We start from the raw sequence: 25,698 nt of genomic DNA on the forward strand, positions 1-25,698 counted from the left end.
ATTAAATCCTTTGTATACTTTTTGGAAAATTTGTTTCCATTTTTTGGGTTTCTTGAAAAATTACAGGAATATTGATTTCAGATTATTGATCTGTGAACAATTTTTTACAAGCTAATGGGGTTTTAATGGAATCAAAGTCCGTTTTAACATTTTTTTGGAAAAATTTTGAACACTGCTCGATTTTGTCGATTATTTGAAGAGATCTGGTTAAAGGGGCTTCAGACTCGTAATCTATCGAAAATTCGCTATAAGTTTGATTTTTTTCTCCATTTGAATTAAATTCTTTGTATATTTTTTGAAAATTTTTTGGAAAATTTGTTTTCATTTTTTTGGGTTTCTTGGAAACCTTACAGGAAAATTGATCTCAGATTACTGAGTTATGGAGAATTTTTTACAAGCTAGTGGGGTTTTTCACAGGACTAAAGTCCGCTTTAACATTTTTTTGGAAAATTTTCCAAAACTGTTCGAATTTGTCGATTATTTAAAGAGATCTGGTTAAAATGGCTTCAGATTCTTAATCTCTGGAAAATTGGCTCGAAGTTTGTTTTTTCTCCATTCGAATTAGATCCTTTCTATACTTTTTGGAAAATTTGTTTTCATTTTTTTTGTGTTCCTTAAAAAGTTACAGGAAAATTGATTTCAGATTACTGATTTATGTAGAATTTTTTTACAAGCTAATGGAATTTTCAATTGAATAAAGTCCGTTTTAACATTTTTTTGGAAAATTTTTGAAAACTGCTCGATTTTGTAATCTATGGAAAATAAACAAAGTTTGGTTTTTTCTCCATTTGAATTAAATCCTTTGTATACTTTTTGGAAAATTTGTTTCCATTTTTTGGGTTTCTTGAAAAATTACAGGAAAATTGATTTCGGATTATTGATCTGGGAACAATTTTTTACAAGCTAATGGGGTTTTAATGGAATCAAAGTCCGTTTTAACATTTTTTTGGAAAAATTTTGAACACTGCTCGATTTTGTCGATTATTTGAAGAGATCTGGTTAAAGGGGCTTCAGACTCGTAATCTATCGAAAATTCACTATAAGTTTGATTTTTTTCTCCATTTGAATTAAATTCTTTGTATATTTTTTGAAAATTTTTTGGAAAATTTTTTTTCATTTTTTTGGGTTTCTTGGAAAACTTACAGGAAAATTGATCTCAGATTACTGAGTTATGGAGAATTTTTTACAAGCTAGTGAGGTTTTTCACAGGACTAAAGTCCGCTTTAACATTTTTTTGGAAAATTTTCGAAAACTGTTCGAATTTGTCGATTATTTAAAGAGATCTGCTTAAAATGGCTTCAGATTCATAATCTCCGGAAAATTGGCTAGAAGTTTGCATTTGAATTAGATCTTTTCTATACTTTTTGAAAAATTTTTGGAAAATTTGTGTACATTTTTTTTGTGTTCCTTAAAAAGTTACAGAAAAATTGATTTCAGATTCCTGATTTATGTAGAACTTTTTTACAAGCTAATGGAATTTTCAAGTGAATAAAGTCCGTTTTAACATTTTTTTGGAAAATTTTTGAAAACTGCTCGATTTTGTAATCTATGGAAAATAAACAAAGTTTGGTTTTTTCTCCATTTGAATTAAATCCTTTGTATACTTTTTGGAAAATTTGTTTCCATTTTTTGGGTTTCTTGAAAAATTACAGGAAAATTGATTTCGGATTATTGATCTGGGAACAATTTTTTACAAGCTAATGGGGTTTTAATGGAATCAAAGTCCGTTTTAACATTTTTTTGGAAAAATTTTGAACACTGCTCGATTTTGTCGATTATTTGAAGAGATCTGGTTAAAGGGGCTTCAGACTCGTAATCTATCGAAAATTCACTATAAGTTTGATTTTTTTCTCCATTTGAATTAAATTCTTTGTATATTTTTTGAAAATTTTTTGGAAAATTTTTTTTCATTTTTTTGGGTTTCTTGGAAAACTTACAGGAAAATTGATCTCAGATTACTGAGTTATGGAGAATTTTTTACAAGCTAGTGAGGTTTTTCACAGGACTAAAGTCCGCTTTAACATTTTTTTGGAAAATTTTCGAAAACTGTTCGAATTTGTCGATTATTTAAAGAGATCTGCTTAAAATGGCTTCAGATTCATAATCTCTGGAAAATTGGCTAGAAGTTTGCATTTGAATTAGATCTTTTCTATACTTTTTGAAAAATTTTTGGAAAATTTGTGTACATTTTTTTTGTGTTCCTTAAAAAGTTACAGAAAAATTGATTTCAGATTCCTGATTTATGTAGAACTTTTTTACAAGCTAATGGAATTTTCAAGTGAATAAAGTCCGTTTTAACATTTTTTTGGAAAATTTTTGAAAACTGCTCGATTTTGTAATCTATGGAAAATAAACAAAGTTTGGTTTTTTCTCCATTTGAATTAAATCCTTTGTATACTTTTTGGAAAATTTGTTTCCATTTTTTGGGTTTCTTGAATAATTACAGGAAAATTGATTTCAGATTATTGATCTGGGAACAATTTTTTACAAGCTAATGGGGTTTTAATGGAATCAAAGTCCGTTTTAACATTTTTTTGGAAAAATTTTGAACACTGCTCGATTTTGTCGATTATTTGAAGAGATCTGGTTAAAGGGGCTTCAGACTCGTAATCTATCGAAAATTCACTATAAGTTTGATTTTTTTCTCCATTTGAATTAAATTCTTTGTATATTTTTTGACAAATTTTTTGGAAAATTCGTTTTCATTTTTTTGGGTTTTTTGAAGAGTTACAAGAAAATTGATCTCAGATTACTGATTTATGGAGAATTTTTTACAAGCTAGTGGGGTTTTTCACAGGACCAAAGTCTGCTTCAACATTTTTTTGAAAAATTTTTGAAATCTGTTTGCTCGAATTTGTCGATTAATTGAAGAGATATGGTTAAAATGGCTTCAGATTTGTAATCTATGAAAAATTCGCTATTAGTTTGATTTTTTTCTCCATTTGAATTAAATTCTTTGTATATTTTTTGAAAATTTTTTGGAAAATTTGTTTCCATTGTTTTGGGTTTCTTGAAGAGTTACAGGAAAATTGATGTCAGATTACTGATTTATGGAGAATTTTTACAAGCTAGTGGGGTTTTTCACAGGACTAAAGTCCGCTTCAACATTTTTTTGAAAAATTTTAGAAATCTGTTTGCTCGAATTTGTCGATTAATTGAAGAGATCTGGTTAACATGGTTTCAGATTTATAATCTATGGAAAATTCGCTATACGTTTGATTTTTTTCTGCATTTGAATTAAATTCTTTGTATATTTTTTGAAAATTTTTTGAAAAATTTGTTTTAATTTTTTTGGGTTTCCTGGAGAGTTACAGGAAAATTGATCTCAGGTTACTGATTTATAGAGAATTTTTTACAAGCTAGTGAGGTTTTTCAAAGGATTAAAGTCCGCTTTAACATTTTTTTGAAAAATTTTTGAAATCTGTTTGCTCGAATTTGTCCATTAATTGAAGAGATCTGGTTAAAATGGCTTCAGATTTGTAATCTATGGAAAATTCGCTATAAGTTTGATTTTTTCTGCATTTGAATTAAATTCTTTGTATATTTTTTGAAAATTTTTTGGAAAATTTGTTTTCATTTTTTTGGGTTTCTTGGAAACCTTACAGGAAAATTGATCTCAGATTACTGAGTTATGGAGAATTTTTTACAAGCTAGTGGGGTTTTTCACAGGACTAAAGTCCGCTTTAACATTTTTTTGGAAAATTTTCCAAAACTGTTCGAATTTGTCGATTATTTAAAGAGATCTGGTTAAAATGGCTTCAGATTCTTAATCTCTGGAAAATTGGCTCGAAGTTTGTTTTTTCTCCATTCGAATTAGATCCTTTCTATACTTTTTGGAAAATTTGTTTTCATTTTTTTTGTGTTCCTTAAAAAGTTACAGGAAAATTGATTTCAGATTACTGATTTATGTAGAATTTTTTTACAAGCTAATGGAATTTTCAATTGAATAAAGTCCGTTTTAACATTTTTTTGGAAAATTTTTGAAAACTGCTCGATTTTGTAATCTATGGAAAATAAACAAAGTTTGGTTTTTTCTCCATTTGAATTAAATCCTTTGTATACTTTTTGGAAAATTTGTTTCCATTTTTTGGGTTTCTTGAAAAATTACAGGAAAATTGATTTCGGATTATTGATCTGGGAACAATTTTTTACAAGCTAATGGGGTTTTAATGGAATCAAAGTCCGTTTTAACATTTTTTTGGAAAAATTTTGAACACTGCTCGATTTTGTCGATTATTTGAAGAGATCTGGTTAAAGGGGCTTCAGACTCGTAATCTATCGAAAATTCACTATAAGTTTGATTTTTTTCTCCATTTGAATTAAATTCTTTGTATATTTTTTGAAAATTTTTTGGAAAATTTTTTTTCATTTTTTTGGGTTTCTTGGAAAACTTACAGGAAAATTGATCTCAGATTACTGAGTTATGGAGAATTTTTTACAAGCTAGTGAGGTTTTTCACAGGACTAAAGTCCGCTTTAACATTTTTTTGGAAAATTTTCGAAAACTGTTCGAATTTGTCGATTATTTAAAGAGATCTGCTTAAAATGGCTTCAGATTCATAATCTCCGGAAAATTGGCTAGAAGTTTGCATTTGAATTAGATCTTTTCTATACTTTTTGAAAAATTTTTGGAAAATTTGTGTACATTTTTTTTGTGTTCCTTAAAAAGTTACAGAAAAATTGATTTCAGATTCCTGATTTATGTAGAACTTTTTTACAAGCTAATGGAATTTTCAAGTGAATAAAGTCCGTTTTAACATTTTTTTGGAAAATTTTTGAAAACTGCTCGATTTTGTAATCTATGGAAAATAAACAAAGTTTGGTTTTTTCTCCATTTGAATTAAATCCTTTGTATACTTTTTGGAAAATTTGTTTCCATTTTTTGGGTTTCTTGAAAAATTACAGGAAAATTGATTTCGGATTATTGATCTGGGAACAATTTTTTACAAGCTAATGGGGTTTTAATGGAATCAAAGTCCGTTTTAACATTTTTTTGGAAAAATTTTGAACACTGCTCGATTTTGTCGATTATTTGAAGAGATCTGGTTAAAGGGGCTTCAGACTCGTAATCTATCGAAAATTCACTATAAGTTTGATTTTTTTCTCCATTTGAATTAAATTCTTTGTATATTTTTTGAAAATTTTTTGGAAAATTTTTTTTCATTTTTTTGGGTTTCTTGGAAAACTTACAGGAAAATTGATCTCAGATTACTGAGTTATGGAGAATTTTTTACAAGCTAGTGAGGTTTTTCACAGGACTAAAGTCCGCTTTAACATTTTTTTGGAAAATTTTCGAAAACTGTTCGAATTTGTCGATTATTTAAAGAGATCTGCTTAAAATGGCTTCAGATTCATAATCTCTGGAAAATTGGCTAGAAGTTTGCATTTGAATTAGATCTTTTCTATACTTTTTGAAAAATTTTTGGAAAATTTGTGTACATTTTTTTTGTGTTCCTTAAAAAGTTACAGAAAAATTGATTTCAGATTCCTGATTTATGTAGAACTTTTTTACAAGCTAATGGAATTTTCAAGTGAATAAAGTCCGTTTTAACATTTTTTTGGAAAATTTTTGAAAACTGCTCGATTTTGTAATCTATGGAAAATAAACAAAGTTTGGTTTTTTCTCCATTTGAATTAAATCCTTTGTATACTTTTTGGAAAATTTGTTTCCATTTTTTGGGTTTCTTGAATAATTACAGGAAAATTGATTTCAGATTATTGATCTGGGAACAATTTTTTACAAGCTAATGGGGTTTTAATGGAATCAAAGTCCGTTTTAACATTTTTTTGGAAAAATTTTGAACACTGCTCGATTTTGTCGATTATTTGAAGAGATCTGGTTAAAGGGGCTTCAGACTCGTAATCTATCGAAAATTCACTATAAGTTTGATTTTTTTCTCCATTTGAATTAAATTCTTTGTATATTTTTTGACAAATTTTTTGGAAAATTCGTTTTCATTTTTTTGGGTTTTTTGAAGAGTTACAAGAAAATTGATCTCAGATTACTGATTTATGGAGAATTTTTTACAAGCTAGTGGGGTTTTTCACAGGACCAAAGTCTGCTTCAACATTTTTTTGAAAAATTTTTGAAATCTGTTTGCTCGAATTTGTCGATTAATTGAAGAGATATGGTTAAAATGGCTTCAGATTTGTAATCTATGAAAAATTCGCTATTAGTTTGATTTTTTTCTCCATTTGAATTAAATTCTTTGTATATTTTTTGAAAATTTTTTGGAAAATTTGTTTCCATTGTTTTGGGTTTCTTGAAGAGTTACAGGAAAATTGATGTCAGATTACTGATTTATGGAGAATTTTTACAAGCTAGTGGGGTTTTTCACAGGACTAAAGTCCGCTTCAACATTTTTTTGAAAAATTTTAGAAATCTGTTTGCTCGAATTTGTCGATTAATTGAAGAGATCTGGTTAACATGGTTTCAGATTTATAATCTATGGAAAATTCGCTATACGTTTGATTTTTTTCTGCATTTGAATTAAATTCTTTGTATATTTTTTGAAAATTTTTTGAAAAATTTGTTTTAATTTTTTTGGGTTTCCTGGAGAGTTACAGGAAAATTGATCTCAGGTTACTGATTTATAGAGAATTTTTTACAAGCTAGTGAGGTTTTTCAAAGGATTAAAGTCCGCTTTAACATTTTTTTGAAAAATTTTTGAAATCTGTTTGCTCGAATTTGTCCATTAATTGAAGAGATCTGGTTAAAATGGCTTCAGATTTGTAATCTATGGAAAATTCGCTATAAGTTTGATTTTTTCTGCATTTGAATTAAATTCTTTGTATATTTTTTGAAAATTTTTTGGAAAATTTGTTCCCATTTTTTTGGGTTTCTTGAAGAGTTACAGGAAAATTGATCTCAGATTACTGATTTATGGAGAATTTTTTACAAGCTAGTGAGGTTTTTCAAAGGATTAAAGTCCGCTTTAACATTTTTTTGAAAAATTTTTGAAATCTGTTTGCTCGAATTTGTCCATTAATTGAAGAGATCTGGTTAAAATGGCTTCAGATTTGTTGTAATCTATGAAAAATTCGCTATTAGTTTGATTTTTTTTCCATTTGAATTAAATTCTTTGTATATTTTTTGAAAATTTTTTGGAAAATTTGTTTCCATTTTTTTGGGTTTCCTGGAGAGTTACAGGAAAATTGATCTCAGGTTACTGATTTATAGAGAATTTTTTACAAGCTAGTGAGGTTTTTCAAAGGATTAAAGTCCGCTTTAACATTTTTTTGAAAAATTTTTGAAATCTGTTTGCTCGAATTTGTCCATTAATTGAAGAGATCTGGTTAAAATGGCTTCAGATTTGTAATCTATGGAAAATTCGCTATTAGTTGATTTTTTTCTCCATTTGAATTAAATTTTTTGTATATTTTTTGAAAATTTTTTGGAAAATTTGTTTCCATTTTTTTGGGTTTCCTGGAGAGTTACAGGAAAATTAATCTCAGGTTACTGATTTATAGAGAATTTTTTACAAGCTAGTGAGGTTTTTCAAAGGATTAAAGTCCGCTTTAACATTTTTTTGAAAAATTTTTGAAATCTGTTTGCTCGAATTTGTCCATTAATTGAAGAGATCTGGTTAAAATGGCTTCAGATTTGTTGTAATCTATGAAAAATTCGCTATTAGTTTGATTTTTTTTCCATTTGAATTAAATTCTTTGTATATTTTTTGAAAATTTTTTGGAAAATTTGTTTCCATTTTTTTGGGTTTCCTGGAGAGCTACAGGAAAATTGATCTCAGGTTACTGATTTATAGAGAATTTTTTACAAGCTAGTGAGGTTTTTCAAAGGATTAAAGTCCGCTTTAACATTTTTTTGAAAAATTTTTGAAATCTGTTTGCTCGAATTTGTCCATTAATTGAAGAGATCTGGTTAAAATGGCTTCAGATTTGTAATCTATGGAAAATTCGCTATTAGTTGATTTTTTTCTCCATTTGAATTAAATTCTTTGTATATTTTTTGAAAATTTTTTGGAAAATTTGTTTCCATTTTTTTGGGTTTCCTGGAGAGTTACAGGAAAATTGATCTCAGGTTACTGATTTATAGAGAATTTTTTACAAGCTAGTGAGGTTTTTCAAAGGATTAAAGTCCGCTTTAACATTTTTTTGAAAAATTTTTGAAATCTGTTTGCTCGAATTTGTCCATTAATTGAAGAGATCTGGTTAAAATGGCTTCAGATTTGTAATCTATGGAAAATTCGCTATTAGTTGATTTTTTTCTCCATTTGAATTAAATTCTTTGTATATTTTTTGAAAATTTTTGGGAGAATTTGTTTCCATTTTTTTGGGTTTCTTGAAGAGTTACAGGAAAATTGATCTCAGATTACTGATTTATGGAGAATTTTTACAAGCTAGTGGGGTTTTTCACAGGACCAAAGTCCCCTTCAACATTTTTTTGAAAAATTTTTGAAATCTGCTCGAATTTGTTCATTAATTGAAGAGATCTGGTTAAAATGGCTTCAGATTTGTAATCTATGGAAAATTCGTTGTAAGTTTAATTTTATCTCTAGTTGAATTAAATTCTTTGTGTACTTTATGGAAAATTTATTTCCATTTTTTGGGTTTCGTGAAAAGTTAACAGGAAAATTGATTTCAGATTATTGATTTGTGGAGAATTTTTTACAAGCCAATGAGGTTTTTCAGCGGAATAAAGTCCATTTTAACATCTTTTTGGAAAATTTTTGAAAACTGCTCGATTTTGTCGATTATTTGAAGAAATGCAAAAGTGACTAGATTCAAAATCTATGGAGAATTCTCTATAAGTTTGTTATTTTCACCGATTAAATTAAACCCATTACATGTTTTTTGAATTTTTTTTTTTTGAAAATTTGGTGCCTTTATTTTTGGCTTCCAATAGATATCGTGAAGACGCTTTCGGATTTGTAATTGGCGGAAGATAATCTAGAATTTGATACCAATTTTCGCTTGATTGAACCAATTTTCACCATTTTTTTGGAAATTTTGAATTTACTTTTCGTGTTCATTGAAACAGATATCGTGACGGCGACTTCCGATTTGTAACTGGCGGACTATTATCTACAATTTGATACCAATTTTCAGTTGATTGAACCAACTTTAAGTTTTTTTTTTTGGAAAATTTTGGAATCATATTTTACTCATATTTAACAGAATGTCGTGACAGTGACTTCGGAATTGTACTTTGCGGAAGATTATCTACAATTTGACGCCAATTTTCGGACGATTGAACCAATTTTAACCATTTTTTTGAATTTTTTTTTTTGAAAATTATGGAATCATATTTTGCCTTTATTTCAATATGAATCGTGCAGGTAATTTTGGGTTTGTGACTGTCGAAAGGTACTCTACAATTTGACACCAATTTTCGGACGATTGAACCCATTGTAACCATTTTTTGGATTTTTTTTTTTTAATTTTGGAATCAAATTTTACCTTAATTTAAAATTGGTGTCGTGGAGGTGATTTCGGTTTTGTAATTGGCGTAAAAGTGTCCACAATTTGGCACCAATTTTCGGTAGATTGAAGTCATTTTAACCATTTTTTGGAAGATTTTTGAAAATTTTGAGTTCACTTTTCGTGTTTAATGAAGCATATATCGTGATGGCGATTTCCGATTTGTAACTGGCGGATTATTACCTACCATTTGATACCAATTTTCAGTTGATTGAACCAACTTTGAGAATTTTTTTGGAAAATTTTTGAAAATTTTGGAGTTATATTTTACCGTTATCTCAATATGAGTCGTGAAGGTGAGTTTGGGTTTGTAACTAGCGAAGGGTTATCTACAATTTGACACCAATTTTCGGTCAATTGGAGCAAGTTTACCACTTTTTTGGAGAATTTTTGAAAATTTTTAATTCACTTTTCGTGTTTATTGGAACAAAAATCGTGATGGTGATTTCCGATTTGTACCTGGCGGACTATTATCTACAATTTGATACCAATTTTCAGTCGATTGAACAACTTTTAACGATTTTTTTGGAAAATTTTTGAAAATTTCGGAATCATATTTTAATTTTATTTCAATAGATTTCCTGAAGGTGATTTCGGATTTGTAACTGACGCAAGATTGTCTAAAATTTGACACCAATTTTCGGTCAATTGGAGCAATTTTAACCATTTTTGTAAAATTTTTGAAAATTTTTAATTAACTTTTCGTGTTTATTGGATTAAAAATCGTGATGACGGTTTCAGATTTGTAACTGGTGGAAGATGATCCTACGATTTGACACCAATTTTCAGTCTATTGAATCAATTTTAACAATTTTTTTCGAAAATTTTTAATAATTTTGGGATCATATTTTACCTTTATTGAAATAAATGTTGTGGAGGCGGTTTCGGATTTCTAACCGTGTAAGATTATCTACAATTTGACACCAAGTTTCGGTCGATTGGAGCAATTTTAACCATTTTTTGGAAAATTTTTGAAAATTTTTAATTTACTTTTCGTGTTTATTGGAACAAAAATCGTGATTGCGATTTCCAATTTGTACCTGCGGACTATTATCTACATTTTGATACCAATTTTCAGTTAATTGAAACAATTTTAACGATTTTTTTGGAAAATTTTTGAAAATTTTGGAATCATTTTTGTCTTACTTCAATAGATTTCCTGAAGGTGATTTCGGATTTGTAACTGGCGGAAGATTGTCTACAATTCGACACCAATTTTCGTTGGATTGAACCAATTTTAACCGTTTTTTTTCGAAAATTTTTGAAAATTTTGGGATCAAATTTTACCTTGATTGAAATAGATGTTGTAGAGGCGATTTCGGATTTGTAACCCTGTCAGATTATTATCTACAATTTGACACCAATTTTCGGTCGATTGGAGCAATTTTAACCATTTTTTGGAAAATTTTTGAAAATTTTTAATTTACTTTTCGTGTTTATTGGAATAAAAATCGTGATGACGGCTTCAGATTTGTAACTGGTGGAAGAAGATTTTACACGATTTGACACCAATTTTCAGTCGATTGAATCAATTTTAACAATTTCGAAAATTTTTGAAAATTTTGGAATCATATTTTACATTTATTTCAATAGATCTCATGAAGGTGATTTCGGAGTTTTAATTGCCGGCAGATTGTCTTACAATTTGACACCAATTTTCGGGCGATTGAACCCATTTTAACCATTTTTTTGGAAAATTTTTGAAAATTTTGAGTTCAATTTTCACGATTATTAATAATAAAATAATAATAACAACAAATATGGTGGTGGCGATTTCCGATTTGTAACTGGCGGACTGTTATCTACAATTTGATGTCAATTTTCAGTCGATTGGACTAATTTTAACCCACTTTTTGGAAAATTTTTGAAAATTTTGGAATTGTATTTTAGCGCTTATTTCAATGGATTTCCGAAAGGTGATTTCGGATTTGTAACTGGCGGAAGATTGTCCACAATTTGACACCAATTTCCGGATGATTGAACCAGTTTTAACAATTTTTTTGGAAAATTTTGGAATCATGTTCTGCCTTTATTTCAATAGATATCGCGAAGGTAATTTCGAATTTCTAACTGACGGAAGATTATCCACAATCCACATACAATCTGATACCAAATTTCACTGGATTGAACCGGTTTTAACCATTTTTTGGAATTTTTTTGAAAATTTTGAATTCAGTTTTCGTGTTTATTGGAACAGATATCGTTACAGCGATTTCAGAATTGTAAGGGGCGGAAGATTATCTTCATTTTGTTACCAATTTTCATTTGATTAAACGAATTTTGACCTTTTTTTTTTGGAAAACTGAAAAGTTTGGAAACATATTTTAGCCTTATTTCAATAGATGTCTTGAAGGTGATTTCGAATTTGTAACTGGCACTACATCATCTACATACAATTTGATACCAATTTTCATTCGGTTGAACCAATTTTAACCTTTTTTTTTTTTTGGAAATTTTTTGAAAATTTTGGAATCTGCCTTTGTTTCAATAGATATCGCGAAGGTGATTCCGAATTTCTAACTGACGGAAGATTATCCACAATCCACATACAATTTGATACCAAATTTCACTGGATTGAACCGGTTTTAACCATTTTTTGGAATTTTTTTGAAAATTTTGAATTCAGTTTTCGTGTTTATTGGAACAGATATCGTTACAGCGATTTCAGAATTGTAAGTGGCGGAAGATTGTCTTCATTTTGTTACCAATTTTCATTTGATTGAACGAATTTTGACCTTTTTTTTTTTTATGAAAACTGAAAAGTTTGGAACATATTTTAGCTTTTTTTTGGAAAATAACAGGCGGAGGATTACCTACAATTTTACACCAATTTTAAGTCGAGTGAACCAATATTTTTGGACAATTTTTGAAAATTTTGAATCCATCTTTCGTGTTTATTTGATATCATAAATCGTTAATCAAAATTTATCCCCTTTCATATTCCAAAAAATTGATGACTTCATCTCAAAATTTTCCCGAATTAATCGTTCTGTTGAAATAAATAATATATTCCATCTACTTGTGGTTTTATAGTTTTATAATTACATATATTTTTTTAATACAGGCTGATCCAAAAAAGTCCATGAATGACCTGATTTTTCCGAAAATTTTATAACTTAAGCTTCTTAGGGACACCAATAAGTATTATTTTAAATTACATCTGAACGTGCTCGCTGCGCTCGCATTTTATAGTTCTATTTTTCAGCTTCATTCTCATATAAGTGTGCAGGAAAAAGTATCAGCGAGGTCGTTTTGGTTCTATTTTAATTTTCTAACGGCACCTAAGTGACGTCATCAGTTTCCTGGTGGGAGTAAATAAATTAAATGATATATATATATATATATATATATTTATAATTTGTGAATCAGTGTTAATATTTGAATATCTTATAAAAATTTCCAAGAAATCAGTCAAGTATTTAATTTAAGATAAATTGTTACGTTTCACATTTCAAGTGAGATTTCCTGTTGGCGACCACTATACAGGGTGATTATAAAAATCGTACATCGAATTGGCTTTGGAACATCTATTTACATAATAAACAACGAGTGTTTTAACTGATTGTGTTTTTTGGATAATAGTCAGTAGATTAAAAAAAAATAGCAACAAATTCAATATATTCCTATTGTTGTTTATTATTTAAAAAAATGCGGTCTTAAAATAGCTCGACAATGACATGTGAAACGACCTGTTTTATGGTGGCTTTTTATAAACTATTTGTTGGAATTTGTTTAATATCACAACAAACTGTTCACCAAATTGCCTCACATTAAGTGAAATTAATTGTTATTAAATAAATGACGTCTGCCGTGCGTCAGTTTTATGTAGCAAGTGCACGAGATCTTGGTCACGTTTAAGGGGACTCGTTTGAGGTATAACAATTTTTTTTATAATTTCAAGCCTGGTCATTCGCTCAGCGACCAGCAATTTTAATTCAAATTTAAACAAATAGTTTGCTCGATAAACCCACAACAGCTCCCTTCGACTAAATAAACAAACTCATTTTAAATTGATTAAAAACGAAGTGTTTCTTGTAACTAGATATTAATCAACACGCGTGGGATTTGTGCTTTTAAACATCAATGAAATAGGGTTTAAGGGTATGCAGTATAAAGAAAGGGTAAGGTGAAAGGTTAATCATTATTAACATTTCGTTCGCGAAGTTGCAGACGCGTACACCGACTCCAGCCTTATCCACACGATATACAGGGTGTTTTTTTTTCTTCTTCAAGGTTCTAGAGCAAGTGCATCCCTCCCTCGACGCCCGCGATGACGCCCTCGAATACGTCGAAAACCTCTGCCTCCGCCTCCTGGCGATGCTCTGCGCCAAGCCCAGTCCGCACACAGTACAGGTACGTCCACGCCCCCCGCGAGCCCGACTCTAACCTCACTTTCCCAGGACGTCGAATTCCGGGTACAAAGCACGTTCCCGACGCCCATCGACAAGTGGGCGCTGAAGGAGGCCCAAGGCGCCCTGGACAGGGGGAAGAAGAAGTCGGTCCTGCTGCTGCCCGTTGACAAAATTCACAGCCTGCTGCAAAAGGTAACCCGACGCGCACGCGCCGCGCCGTCTCTAGCCTCTGCTTCCAGGAATTGCTGCTGTACAAGGTCGACTCGACTGTCTCTCTCTTTCTAGTCGCGGTGCTGGAGTACATCTCGGCCGATATACTGAAGTTGGCGGGGAACTACGTGAAGAACATCAAGCATTTCGAGATCACGTATCAGGACGTGCAGATCTCGATGAACGCGGATAAGGTAAGGAGGGGCGGGGGCGGTGGTTAAGTTTGAGAGACTTTTTCACGTTTATTCTTACACAGTTTTAGAGGTAGAGTAGGCTATGAGTAGGCGGCGGCTGGAGGTGTCGGGGTTTTGTTGCCTGGAAAAGCCGCGTTTAATGATAAGTTGAGCGGTTGGCTTGTCATTAAGTGTGGCTGTGTATTTCTGGTTATAAGTAGTCGTAGTGGTAAAATATAACTATACGTATATAGAACTTGTATTTTTTTCGTTAAGTCGCAGACAAAACTTAGTGACAGTAACGTAGACTTGACTTGTGAAAATTATAAAACTTAAATATTTACATTGAGTGTCAAAATAGAATGACACAAATGTCAGCTATTTGTATCTTTTGACGGACTTTTTTTGTATTTTTTTTGGAATTTTGTTCCTATGCCTTTTTATGGTCCATTTTCCCTTTTGTTTTTTCGCATTTTTGTCCCCTTCTATTATTAAAATCTCGGATTTTTTTCACATTTCGTTTTTTTTTTCCAGGACTTTTGTAGTCAAGGTTTTCTATCTTATTTTTGTTTTTTTTTTATATCTCCCCTTTCGTTTTTTTTTGTCGTCTTTTTCCATTTTCAGGTATTTTTTTTGTCATCTTTTCTATTTTTTCTTTTTATTGTTTTTCTTGTTGTTTTTGTCTCCTTATTTTGTTGAACTTTTGACCTTTTTGTATTTTTTTTTGTCCCTCTCGGATTTTGATTTCCGCTTTTGGCAAATTTTTGTCCTTTTTTTGTGCTAAAGTGTTCCTATTTTTTGTAGAAATTTTGACTCCTTTTTACATCTTTTCCGATTTACAGTGTTTTTTTTTTTCATCTTTTTCCGCATTTTTTTGACATTTTATGGGCCTTTTTGTCGAATTTTTGTCTTTTTTCTTATTGAATGCTTGCCTACTTCATCTTGAATTTTTGTCCCCATTTTCTCGTTGACTTTTGTCCTTTTTTGTTCTTATTTTTTGAGCTTTCGTCTCTTTTTTTTCTCGAATCTTTGATCTTCTTTTTGTCACAATTGTTTTGTTGAACTTTTACCCATTTTTTCTCTTGATTTTTTTGTCTCTTTTCAGTTTTTTCTCATCTTTGTGGCCGTTTTTTACTTTTTTTTGTCGAATTTTTGTTCTCATTTTATTGTTGAACTTTTGTCCCATTTTTTTCTGGAAAATTTTTGTGTCCATTTTTTTAATTGTTTTTTCGTTTTTGTCGGCTTTTTTCGTCCTTCTTTTGTGGCTTTTTTATCTGAGTTTTTATCGGCTTTTTTGTCTTTTCTTAAAATTTTGTTCATTTTTTCGTCGAATTTTTTTTTTTTTTTTGTTTATTTAACAGAGAAATTACAGAGTAGAGGAAAAAAAAATCCTATGGGTACTCTATACAAATTAAATTAAACTTTAAAGTTAACTATCTTTGTTCCTTTTTTACATTCTTTCCGCCTTTCAGTTTTTCTCGAATCTTTGTTCCTCTTTTTATTAAAATTTTTGTCCCAGTTTTTTTTTCGGTTAATTTTTTGTCTCAATTTTTTTATCGCTTTTTCGTTTTGGTTAGGTTTTCGCAAATTGTGTGGCCTTTTTTTTCGTTTTTTTTTTGTCGTCTTTTTGTAGAATTTTCATTATCTTTTTCTTGTTGACTGTATCAGATTTTTGTCTCTTTTTTTTTGTAAAACTTTGTTCCTTTTTTTAAATTTTTGTTCCAATTTTTTATTGTTCTTTCACTTTCCGTTTTTTTGCTGAATTTTCAGTTTTTTTTTTTCGTCTTTTTGTCCATTTTTTACTTTTTTTGACAACTTTTTATCGCCTTTTTCGTCGAATTTTTGTCTCCTTTTTTTTGTTGAACTTTTGACTTTTTTTTGTCCCTCATTTTTTCCCTTTTTTTGTCAACTTTTATCACCTTTATTGTCCAATTTTTGTCCCTCTCGGATTTTTTATTTTTTGTCTCATTTTTTGTGCCAAGTTTTGTTCCTATTTTTTGTAGAGTTTTTGACTTCTTTTTTATCTTTTCCGATTTACATTTTTTTTTTTCATCTTTGTGGCCATTTTCCCGCCTTTTTTTGACATTTTTTATCGCCTTTTTGTCGAATTTTTGTCTTTTTCTTATTGTATGTTTGCATACTTCTTCATCTTGAATATTTGTCCTCATTTTCTCCTTGACTTTTTGTCCTTTTTTGTTCTCATTTTTTGAGCGCTGGTCTCTTTTTTTTCTCTCTAATTTTTGATCACCTTTTTGTTAAATTTTTGTCCCAATTTTTTTTGTTGAACTTTTACACAATTTTTTCTCTAGATTTTTTGTCTCATTTTTGTAATCGCTTTTTCGTTTTTGTCAGGTTTTTCACAATTCGTATGGCCTTTTTCATCGTCACTTTTTGACCCTTTTTTCACCTTTTTTATATTTCTTTGTGGAATTTTTATTCTTTTTTTTGTCTACTGCATTAAATTTTTATCTCCATAATTTTGGTAAAACTTTGTTCCTGTTTTTTAGTTTTTGTTCCTATTTTTTATTGCCCTTTCAGTTTTTACTCATCTTTGTGGCCATTTTTTACTCTTTTTTTTGTTGAATTTTTTTCCCATTTTTTTGTGGAAAATTTTTGCCTCTATTTTTTTTGATTGTTTTTTCGTTTTTGTCGGGTTTTTCCATCTTTCTTTTGTGGCTATTTTTTCCAGTTTTTTGTTTGCTTTTTTGCCGACTTTTTTTATCGGGGTTTTTATCGCCTTTTTTGTCTTTGGTTAAAATTTTGTCCCTTTTTTTGTCGAACTTTTGCCTCCTTTTTAAAATTTTTTCCGCCTTTCAGTTTTTTATCTTTGTGGCTATTTTCCCCCTTTTTTGGCCTTTTTGACAACTTTTTATCACTTTTCTTTCGCGTTTTTGTCCCTTTTTTTCTTCTTGAATTTTTGTCTCCTTCATGGTGAAATTTCGTCCTTTTTCTTGTTGACTTTTTGTCTTTGTAAAATTTTTTTATCCTCATTTTTTGAGCTTATGTAAATTTTTTTCTCGAATCTTTGTTCCTCTTTTTTTCAAACTTTTGTCTGAATGTTTTTTTTTTGGTTAGTTTTTTGTCTACATTTTTTAATCGTTTTTTCGTTTTTCTTAGACTTTTTTACAATTTGTGTGGCCATTTCTTTTTCTTGTTGACTATCAGATTTTTGTCTCTTTTTTTGTAAAACTTTGTTCCTTTTTTTAAATTGTTGTTCCAATTTTTTATTGCTCTTTCACTTTTCGTTTTTTTTGGTATTTTTGGCCTAATTCGCCTTTTTTTCTCGAATTTTGTCCCAATTTTTTCCTGAGTTTTCAGTTTTTTTTTCTTGTCCATTTTTCACTTTTTTTGGCAACTTTTTATCGCCTTTTTCGTCGAATTTTTGTCTCCTTTTTCTTGTTGACTTTTTTTCAAATTTTTGTTCTAGTTTTTTCCTCTAAATTTTTGTCTCCATTTTTCAATTGTTTTTTCGTTTTTGTCAGTTTTTTCATGCTTTCTTTGTAGCTATTTTGTTTCCCATTTTTTGTCAATTTTGTTATCGGTGTTTTTTTTAGTGCCTTTTTGACGAATTTTTGTTCCCTTTTTTTGTTAAAATTTTGTGCCTACTTTTTTTATCAAACTTTTGTTTCCAATTTTACATGTTTTCCGTCTTTCATTTTTTTTTTTCATCTTTATGGCTGTTTCTCCTTTTTTGACCTATTTTGACAACTTTTTATCACCTTTCTGTCGAATTTTTGTCATTTTTGTCTTGTTGACTTTTTTGTCGTCATTTTTTTGAACTTTTGCTTTTTTCTCGAATTTTGTACCTCTTTGTTGATTTTTTTTTATTTCTGTCCCAGTTATTTCTTCTAAATTTTGTCTCCATGTTTTTTATATTAATTTTAGGTTTTTGTCTGCTTTTTTTCACCCTTTTATTTTTTTCGTTTTTTTTGCCGCCATTTTTGGAACTTTTTTGCTATTTTGTATCGCCTTTTTTGTAGAGTTTTTGTTCTCTTTTCTTGTTATCTTTGTGGCAAATTTTTGATCCCATTTTTTTTTTCAAGTTTTTGTCTCATTTTTCTCGAATTTTTGTTGAATTTTTTCCCTGTTTTTGTCAATTTTTTTTTCCTATTTTTTTTAAACCAAATTTCCCTTCTTTTTTATTAATCGCGTTTTTCGTTTGTTTTTTTTTGTTTAATGATTTTTGTGGCCTTTGTTTTTCGTCATTTTTGCCTTTTTTTTGAGAACTTTCTTATCATGTTTTTATTGCTCCTTTTTATTGAATTTTTGTTTTCTTTTGTCAAATTTGTGTCCCCTTTTTTTGTTAAAATTTTGTCCCAATTTTTTTGCTGAGTTTTCAGTTTTTTTTTTTTTCATCTTTTTGTCCATTTTTCACTTTTTTTGGCAACTTTTTAGCCTTTTTCGTCGAATTTTTGTCTTCTTTTTCTTGTTGAATTTTTGTCCATCTTTTATTGTTGACTTTTTGTCAAATTTTTGTCCCCATTGTTTTAAGCTTTTGTCTTATTTTGCTTAAAACTTCGATCTTTTTGTTAAATTTTTATCCCACTTTTTGTCAAATTTTTGTTCCTTTTAATAATTTTTGTTCAAGTTTTTTCTTCTAAATTTTGTCTCAATTTTTTAATTACTATACGTTTCTGTCACTTTTTTTTTTTCAACCTTTGTATGTTTTTATCGTCTTTTTGTGGAATTTTTCTTTTCTTTTCTTGTTGACTTTGTGGCAAATTTTTGTCCCTATTTTTTTTAAACCTCCTTTTTTTAAATTTTTGTTTCCCTTTTTTTATTGCTGTTTCGTTTTGTATTTTGTCATTTTTGTGGCCATTTTTTACTTTTCTGACATTCTTTTGGTTCATTTTGCGAACTTTATTGCCTTTTTTGACTTATTTTTGACCCCATTTTTTTAAGCTTTTGTCTCATTTTTCTCGAATTTTTGATCCTGTTTTTGTTGCATTTTTGTAATGTTTTTTTTTTTGTCAATTTTTTTCCCTACTTTTTACAAAATTTTTGTTTCTAATGTTTTTGTGGCGTTTTCCTTCTTTTTTTTTTCATTTTTTGACTTTTTTGGGGAACTTTTTTATCGAGTTTTTAATATAGACCTTGTAGAATGTTTGTCCCTCTTTTCTTGTTGACTTTTATCCTTTTTGTCGAATTTTTGTCCCTCTTTCTCGAATTTTTGATCCCTTGTTTTCTTTTGGCAAATTTTTGTCCCTTTTTTTCTTAAAATTTTGTTTCTTTTTTTTGTCGAATTTTTGTCTCCTTTTCTAAGATCTTTTTCGCCTTTATTTTTTTTTTCATCTTCATTTTGGCCATTTTTCGCTTTTTAGGACCTTTTTTGGCAACTTTTTATCGCATTTTTCATTGACTTTTTGTACACTTTTTCTTGTTGAATTTTTGTGCCTTTTTCATGTTGAATTTTGGTCTCCATTTTTTTATTTTAAGCTTTTGTCTCATTTTTTTGGAATCTTTGATCTTCTTTTTGTTGAATTTTTGTCCCTCTTTTTGTTAATTTTTTTACAAAATTTTTGTTTCTTCTTTTTTTATCGTGTTTTCGTTTTTTTCCATCATTTTTGTGGCGTTCGTTATTCTTCATTCGTTGCCTTTTTTTATGAACTCTTATCGCTCTTGTTGTAGAATGTTTGTCCCTCTTTTCTTGTTGCCTTTTATTTTTTTTTTTTGAGAATTTTTGTCCCTTGTTCTCGGGTTTTTGGGCCGTTGTTTTTTTTTTGGCAAATTTTAGCCCCCTTTTTTTGTTAAAACTTTGTAATTTTTTTTTCGTATTTTAGTTTTTTTCCATATTTTTTTGGCCATTTTTGTCGAATTTTTGTCTTTTTTTTCTTGTGAATTTTTGTTCCTTTTTCTTGTTGATTTTGTGTAAAATTTTTGTCCTTTTTTTTGTAAAACTTTTTGTTTTTTTTTCAGTTTTGTTTTCTTTTTTTACTGCTTTTTCGTTTTTCAGTTTTTTTGGTCATTTCTGCTAAATTTAGGTCTAAATTTTTTTGATGGTTTTTTCGTTTGTCATTTTTTTTTTTGTGAAAAATCCATTTTTTTATCGCCCTATTGTAGAATTTTCGTTTTCGTTTTTTCTTGTCATCTTTATTTTATAGCCGATTTCCGACTCCTACTTTGATATCTGTTTTTTTGCTTTTATTTAATTGTTTTCTTTGTCTACTATTTCGCCTTTTTTTTCCTCTTGCTTTTTATACATTTCTAGGTGTTTTTTCTTTCGCTTTTTGTGACCTGTATTTTGTCGTATTTTTCACTCCTTTTATTATCTTGTATTCGCCTTTTTTTATCTTTTTAATTTTTTGTCACATTTTGTTGTCTTTTTTTATCATTTATTAGTCCTGTTTTTTTACATTTTTAGGTTTTTTTAGCAGTTTTTTTTGTGTTCTTTAAATGGCATTTTTTTCTTCCTCTTTTTGTTGTTTTTCTTGTCCTTTCTAAAAAATCCACGCCTATTTCTGTATTAACTCGCTGGATTAATAAAAATATCAAATTAAAATTCTAAAGAATTATCTAAGAAACCGAATACCTGATTGTATTCCAAATTTAACTTTTTTTTATTATTTTTAAGGCAGTGGCGTGCTAATCAATAATGACCCGTATTAGTCAACCAAATAGAATCAACATAAATAATATTTCCCAAAATTATTTGCATTAAAATTTAAATTAATGTAGGTGATATGTTATCTGTCAAAAATGACATTTGAACTATCAAGAAGTTTGCTAACATGAAGTTTGTCACTAAGTTTCGTCGGCGACGAATTTCTCCGACCAGCGCCATCTCGCGACGGAAAGCCGCACGTGACCACATAACGTCAAACTCATAGCCTTCTTTACCTCCAATCAATTCACCCCGAGTGAAAAGTCTCCCGGCGAACAGAAACCAGATAGATGTTCCTCGTTTTTGTTTGTTTGAACCGGCCGGTTAGGTTAGGAGTTTCTTTTCGTTCGCCGTTTTTCCATAGACGAGGCTTTTCGTTTTTTGATTAATTGCTTTTGCTTTCACGCTGCGTCACAGCCCACAGCCATGGTAGGTAGCCATGTTTTGATTTTTTTCTTTCGTTTAAGTGTGGCAGCATGCTCTCTCCCTCTTCCTCTTTCTCTACACTCGTCGCGCGCGCGCGGCGCCCGGCGCGCCGCTCGCGCGCGACCACGCAGGAGTATGACGTAGAGACTACTCTCTTGGGCTTGTTTTAGTTGCCGCTTGCCGAAGTCACTCGTTTTCCACTTGTGCACTCTTCGTTCTTTTTGGTCGCGCGTCCCCGGCGCCAGTTTTCACAGGTCGTTCTGTTGTAGGCGCTGATGGACATGTTCTACCAGGACGAGGGCGGGGGACCCAGTCTGCCGACCGAGTCGCTGATGGTGTCGACGGCGCCGCGCACGAGCCTGACGTACGAGGAGGTGGTGCGGGAGCTGATCGCGTCGGAGAAGGCGTACATCAAGGAGCTGCACATGCTGATCAAGGTGTTCCGGTAGGTGGGGGGAGCTGTGGATCGGGGACGGAGCTAAGTGAGGTTGTGTTGCAGCGAGGAGATAATCAAACTGGGCTCGGATCCGATCGAGATCGAGCTGATATTTTCTAATATTATGGATATTTATGAGCTCACGTATACTCTGCTGGGGAGTCTGGAGGACGTGGTGGAGATGGCGCAGGATCAAATGTCGTATATTGGCAGCTGTTTCGAAGGTAAGGTGGAACGTAGCAGGTTTTTATTTATTTTAATATAATAAAGTTAGAAAATAAAATTCGTTGTGACATTTAATATTTGTCTGTGATTCAGCGCCATCTGTTGTTTTTACGTCTAAAGTGGAAGGTTTGCGTCTTTGCTAATTTGTTTCGCTACGTAAAACCATGGTAAAACCAGAGGAAGATGCATGGAAGTAAAATATGCCAATATACTGGGTGAAAAAAAATTAAAGACCAAAGTTTTTTCGACTATACAGAGTGTTTTGTTTTGGGACAGGGCAAGGATTAACAAAAGTTGCAATAATGTTGTTTTTAAGATCTGCGTTGCAATATTTTATGGAGAGACAAACGAAGGTCAGGCGGTTTATTGTGGTGTCCATTAGATACAATTTTAATATACCGAGTATGCAAAAAAAATATCGAAAATATTTCAACTTAAGATGCATTTTATTTGAAAAAACTAAAATTTCGATATTTCAAAATAGTATCTTTTATAAACACTCAATGTAAGATTCAGTTTAATTTGTACCACAATAAAGTGATTATTTCTTATCTTTTTGTCCCTTTTGTAGTAAAATTTTTGTCCCCATTTTTTTTGTAATTGTAATAATCATTTATATGCGCAAAAGTCCATTACAGAAATCAATATATTTAAATAAAAAAAGTATATAAATTTTTATTTGTTGAACTTTTATCCTTCTTTTGTCAACATTTTTGTTCCACTTTTTCCATTTTTTACCTTTGTCAGTTTTTTGCCCCTTTTTTTCAACGTTCTATACCTTTTTTGTCCCCTTTTCTTTGTGACTTTCTTATGTCAAATGTGTGCTCCCTTTTTGTTAATTTTTTTGGCCTTTTTTTCATCGTTTTTTCGCAATTTTTTGTTGATTTTTTTGTCGAATTTAGTTTTCATTTTTTGGGTCTTTTTTTCTCAATTCTGTTTCCGTTTTTGAATTTTTGAAAAGTTTTTTTCACAATTTTTTTCACTTTTTTGGAGATTTTTGTCCCTTTTGTTTAACTTGTGTCCTTTTTCATTGGTTTTTCGTTTTTGTCAGGTTTTTCATCCTTTTTTCGCCCTTTTTTTTCATCTTTTTTTTTTGTCGTCATTTTTGCCCTTTTTGGCAACTATTTATAGTTTTTTCATCATCCTTTTTTTTCTTGTACAATTTTTTGCCTTCTTTTTCTTGTTGGTTTTTTTCCTCTGTCAGATTTTTGTCCCACTTTTTTATTGCTTTTTCGTTTTTGTTAGGTTCCTTTTCATCCTTACTTGTACCAATTTTTTTGGCTTTTTTTCATCGTTTTTTTGCAATTTTTTATCGCTTTTCTATAATCCTTTTTTTTTTGTAGAATTTTGCTCCAATTTTTTTTTTTTTTGTTGATCTTTTTGTCGAATTTAGTTTTCATTTTTTTGGGTCCTTTTTTCCCAAATCTGTTTCCCTTTTTTAAATTTTTGACAGGGTTTTTTCATAATTTTTTTCACTTTTTTCGAGATTATTGTCCCTTTTGTTTAACTTGTGTCCTTTTTCATTGATTTTTTGTTTTTGTCAGGTTTTTTATCCTTTTTTCGCCCTTTTTTTTCATCTTTTTTGTCGTCATTTTTGTCCTTTTTGGCAACTATTTATAGTTTTTGTATCATCCTTTTTTTTTCTTTGAACAATTTTTGCCTTTTTTTCTTGTTGGTTTTTTCCTCTGTCAGATTTTTGTCTCACTTTTTTATTGCTTTTTCGTTTTTGTTAGGATTTCTTTTCATCCTTACTTGTACCAATTTTTTTGGCCTTTTTTCATCGTTTTTTTGGATTTTTTTTGTCGCTTTTCTATAATCTTTTTTTGTAGAATTTTGGTCCTATTTTTCTTGTTGATTTATTTTTCGAATTTAGTTTTCATTTTTTTGGGTCCTTTTTTCCCAAATCTGTTTCCCTTTTTTGAATTTTTGTCCCTTTTTTTTTTAATTTTTGTCGCTTTTTTTCGTTGCTTTTTCGTTTTTGTTTTGTGCCCATTTTTTTCATCTTTTTTTGTCGTTATTTTTGTCCTTTTTCTCATCTTTTTATCGTTTTTTGATCACTTTTTTTTTTCAATTTTTGCCTCGCTGCTCTTCTTGACTTTTTGTTCTCTGCCAGATTTTTATCCCCCATTTTTTTACCTGTCAGTTTTTTCATTCATTCTTTTTTTGTGGATATTTTTGTTGCCTTTTTTCCTTACTTTTTCATTTTTGACCGCTTTTTTTTCGTCATTTTTTGCCCATTTTTGTAAACTTATCGGTTTTTATCACTTTTTTTGTAGAAGTTTTGTCCCTTTTTCTGGTTGCCTTTTTGTCCCTTTTGTTTAACTTTTGCCCTTGTTTTTTTCAAATTTTGTTTCTCTCTTATGTTGAGTTTTGTTCCATTTTTAAAATTGTCCCCTTTTTTTAATTTTTGTCCTTTTTCAAGTTATGGTCTTGTTGCCTTTTTGTCTTTTTTGTGAGATTTTTATCTCTTTTGTTAAACTTTTGTCCTTTTTTTTTCAAAATGTTTGTCTCCATTTTTTGTTGAAATTTTGTCCCTCTTTTTTCCCAATTTTGTTTCCCTCTTTTGTGTCAAATTTTTGTCCCTTTTTTAACATTTTTGTCCCCATGTTTTTTTTTTAAAAAGCTTTGTCCTTATTTTTTGATAAATTTTTGTCGGCCTTTTTCATTGGTTTTTCATTTTTGACAGGTTTTTTTTTGTAATTTTTGGCGCTTTTTTCATTTTTTTTTTGTACTCATTGTTTTGTTGAATTTTTGTAAAATTTTTGTTTTGATGTTTTTTATTATCAAATTTTGTCCCTATTTATTAACAAATTTTTGTCGCTCTTTTTCATCCTGTTTTCGCCCATTTTTTGTCGTCATTTTTTGTCTTTTTTGGCAACTCTTTTTCCTCTGTCAGATTTTTGTCACCATTTTTTGTTAAAATTTTGTCCCCTTTTTCAAATTTTTGTCCCAATTTTATTTCTCTCTTTTCTTTAGTTTTTGTCAAATTGTTGTCCCCTTTCTTAAATTTTTGTCCTTTTTCAAGTCTTTTTTTTGATAAAACTTTGTCTAATTTCTTAACAAATTTCTATCGCTCTTTTTCGTTTTTATCAGATTCTTTAATTTTTTTTTTTTTTTGGTGCCCATTTTTTCATCTTTTTTGTAACAATTTTTTATTGTTTTTGATCAATTTTTTGTACAATTTTTGCCTTGTTTTTCTTGTTGATTGTATCGTCTGTTAGATTTTTGACTCCATTTTTCATTGGTTTTTGCCTCTCCCAATTTTTTTTTTTTCAAAATTTTTATACTCAATTTTTACCTTTTTCGTCATTTTTTTATCCTTTTTGTCAACTTTTTATCACTTTTTTTGTAGAAGTTTTGTGCCTTTTTCTTGTTGAAATTTTGTCCTTTTTTCCCAATTTTGTTTCCCTCTTTTGTGTCAAATTTTTGTCGGCCTTTTTCATTGGTTTTTCATTTTTGACATGTTTTTGTTTTATAATTTTTGGTGCCCATTTTTTCACTTTTTTCGAGATTCGTGTTTTTTTTTCTTTTTTTTTGTATTCATTGTTTTGTTGAATTTTTGTAAAATTTTTGTCCTCATGTTTTTTATTATAAAATTTTGTCCCTATTTTTTAACAATTTTTTGTCGTTCTTTTTCATCCTGTTTTCGTCCATTTTTTTTTTTCAAATTTTTTGTCGTCATTTTTTGTCCTTTTTGGCAACTTTTTTCTTCTTCTGTCAGATTTTTGTCTCCATTTTTTGTTAAAGTTTTGTCCTTTTTTTTCAAATTTTTGACCCCATGTTTTATTGCTTTTTACCTCTGCCAGTTTTTTTTTTTCATAATTTTTTTTGTGTCCAT

General features: G+C 29.7%; 1 protein-coding gene and 1 long non-coding RNA gene across 2 annotated transcripts in view; one reads left to right on the forward strand and one right to left on the reverse strand.

The window, feature by feature from the left end:
• LOC135140723 (uncharacterized) overlaps nt 1–25,698 on the reverse strand; it is a 134,201-nt gene that overhangs the window by 97,061 nt on the left and 11,442 nt on the right. The gene's annotated exons all lie outside the window — the stretch shown is intronic.
• The window catches only part of Trna:q:34e (Son of sevenless), a 62,844-nt gene that overhangs the window by 2,981 nt on the left and 34,165 nt on the right, over nt 1–25,698 (forward strand). The window contains exons 2-6 of the mRNA XM_064071382.1: nt 13,671–13,790; nt 13,838–13,981; nt 14,029–14,193; nt 21,469–21,644; nt 21,699–21,859. Of these exons, the coding sequence (XP_063927452.1) occupies nt 13,671–13,790; nt 13,838–13,981; nt 14,029–14,193; nt 21,469–21,644; nt 21,699–21,859 (766 nt within the window). The remainder of the gene's footprint in view (nt 1–13,670; nt 13,791–13,837; nt 13,982–14,028; nt 14,194–21,468; nt 21,645–21,698; nt 21,860–25,698) is intronic.

The sequence above is a fragment of the Zophobas morio genome, unplaced genomic scaffold (assembly GCF_036711695.1).
Source record: "Zophobas morio isolate AGI-343-1 ecotype UQ-CSIRO unplaced genomic scaffold, CSIRO_AGI_Zmor_V1 ptg000040l, whole genome shotgun sequence".
Lineage (NCBI taxonomy): Eukaryota > Metazoa > Arthropoda > Insecta > Coleoptera > Tenebrionidae > Zophobas > Zophobas morio.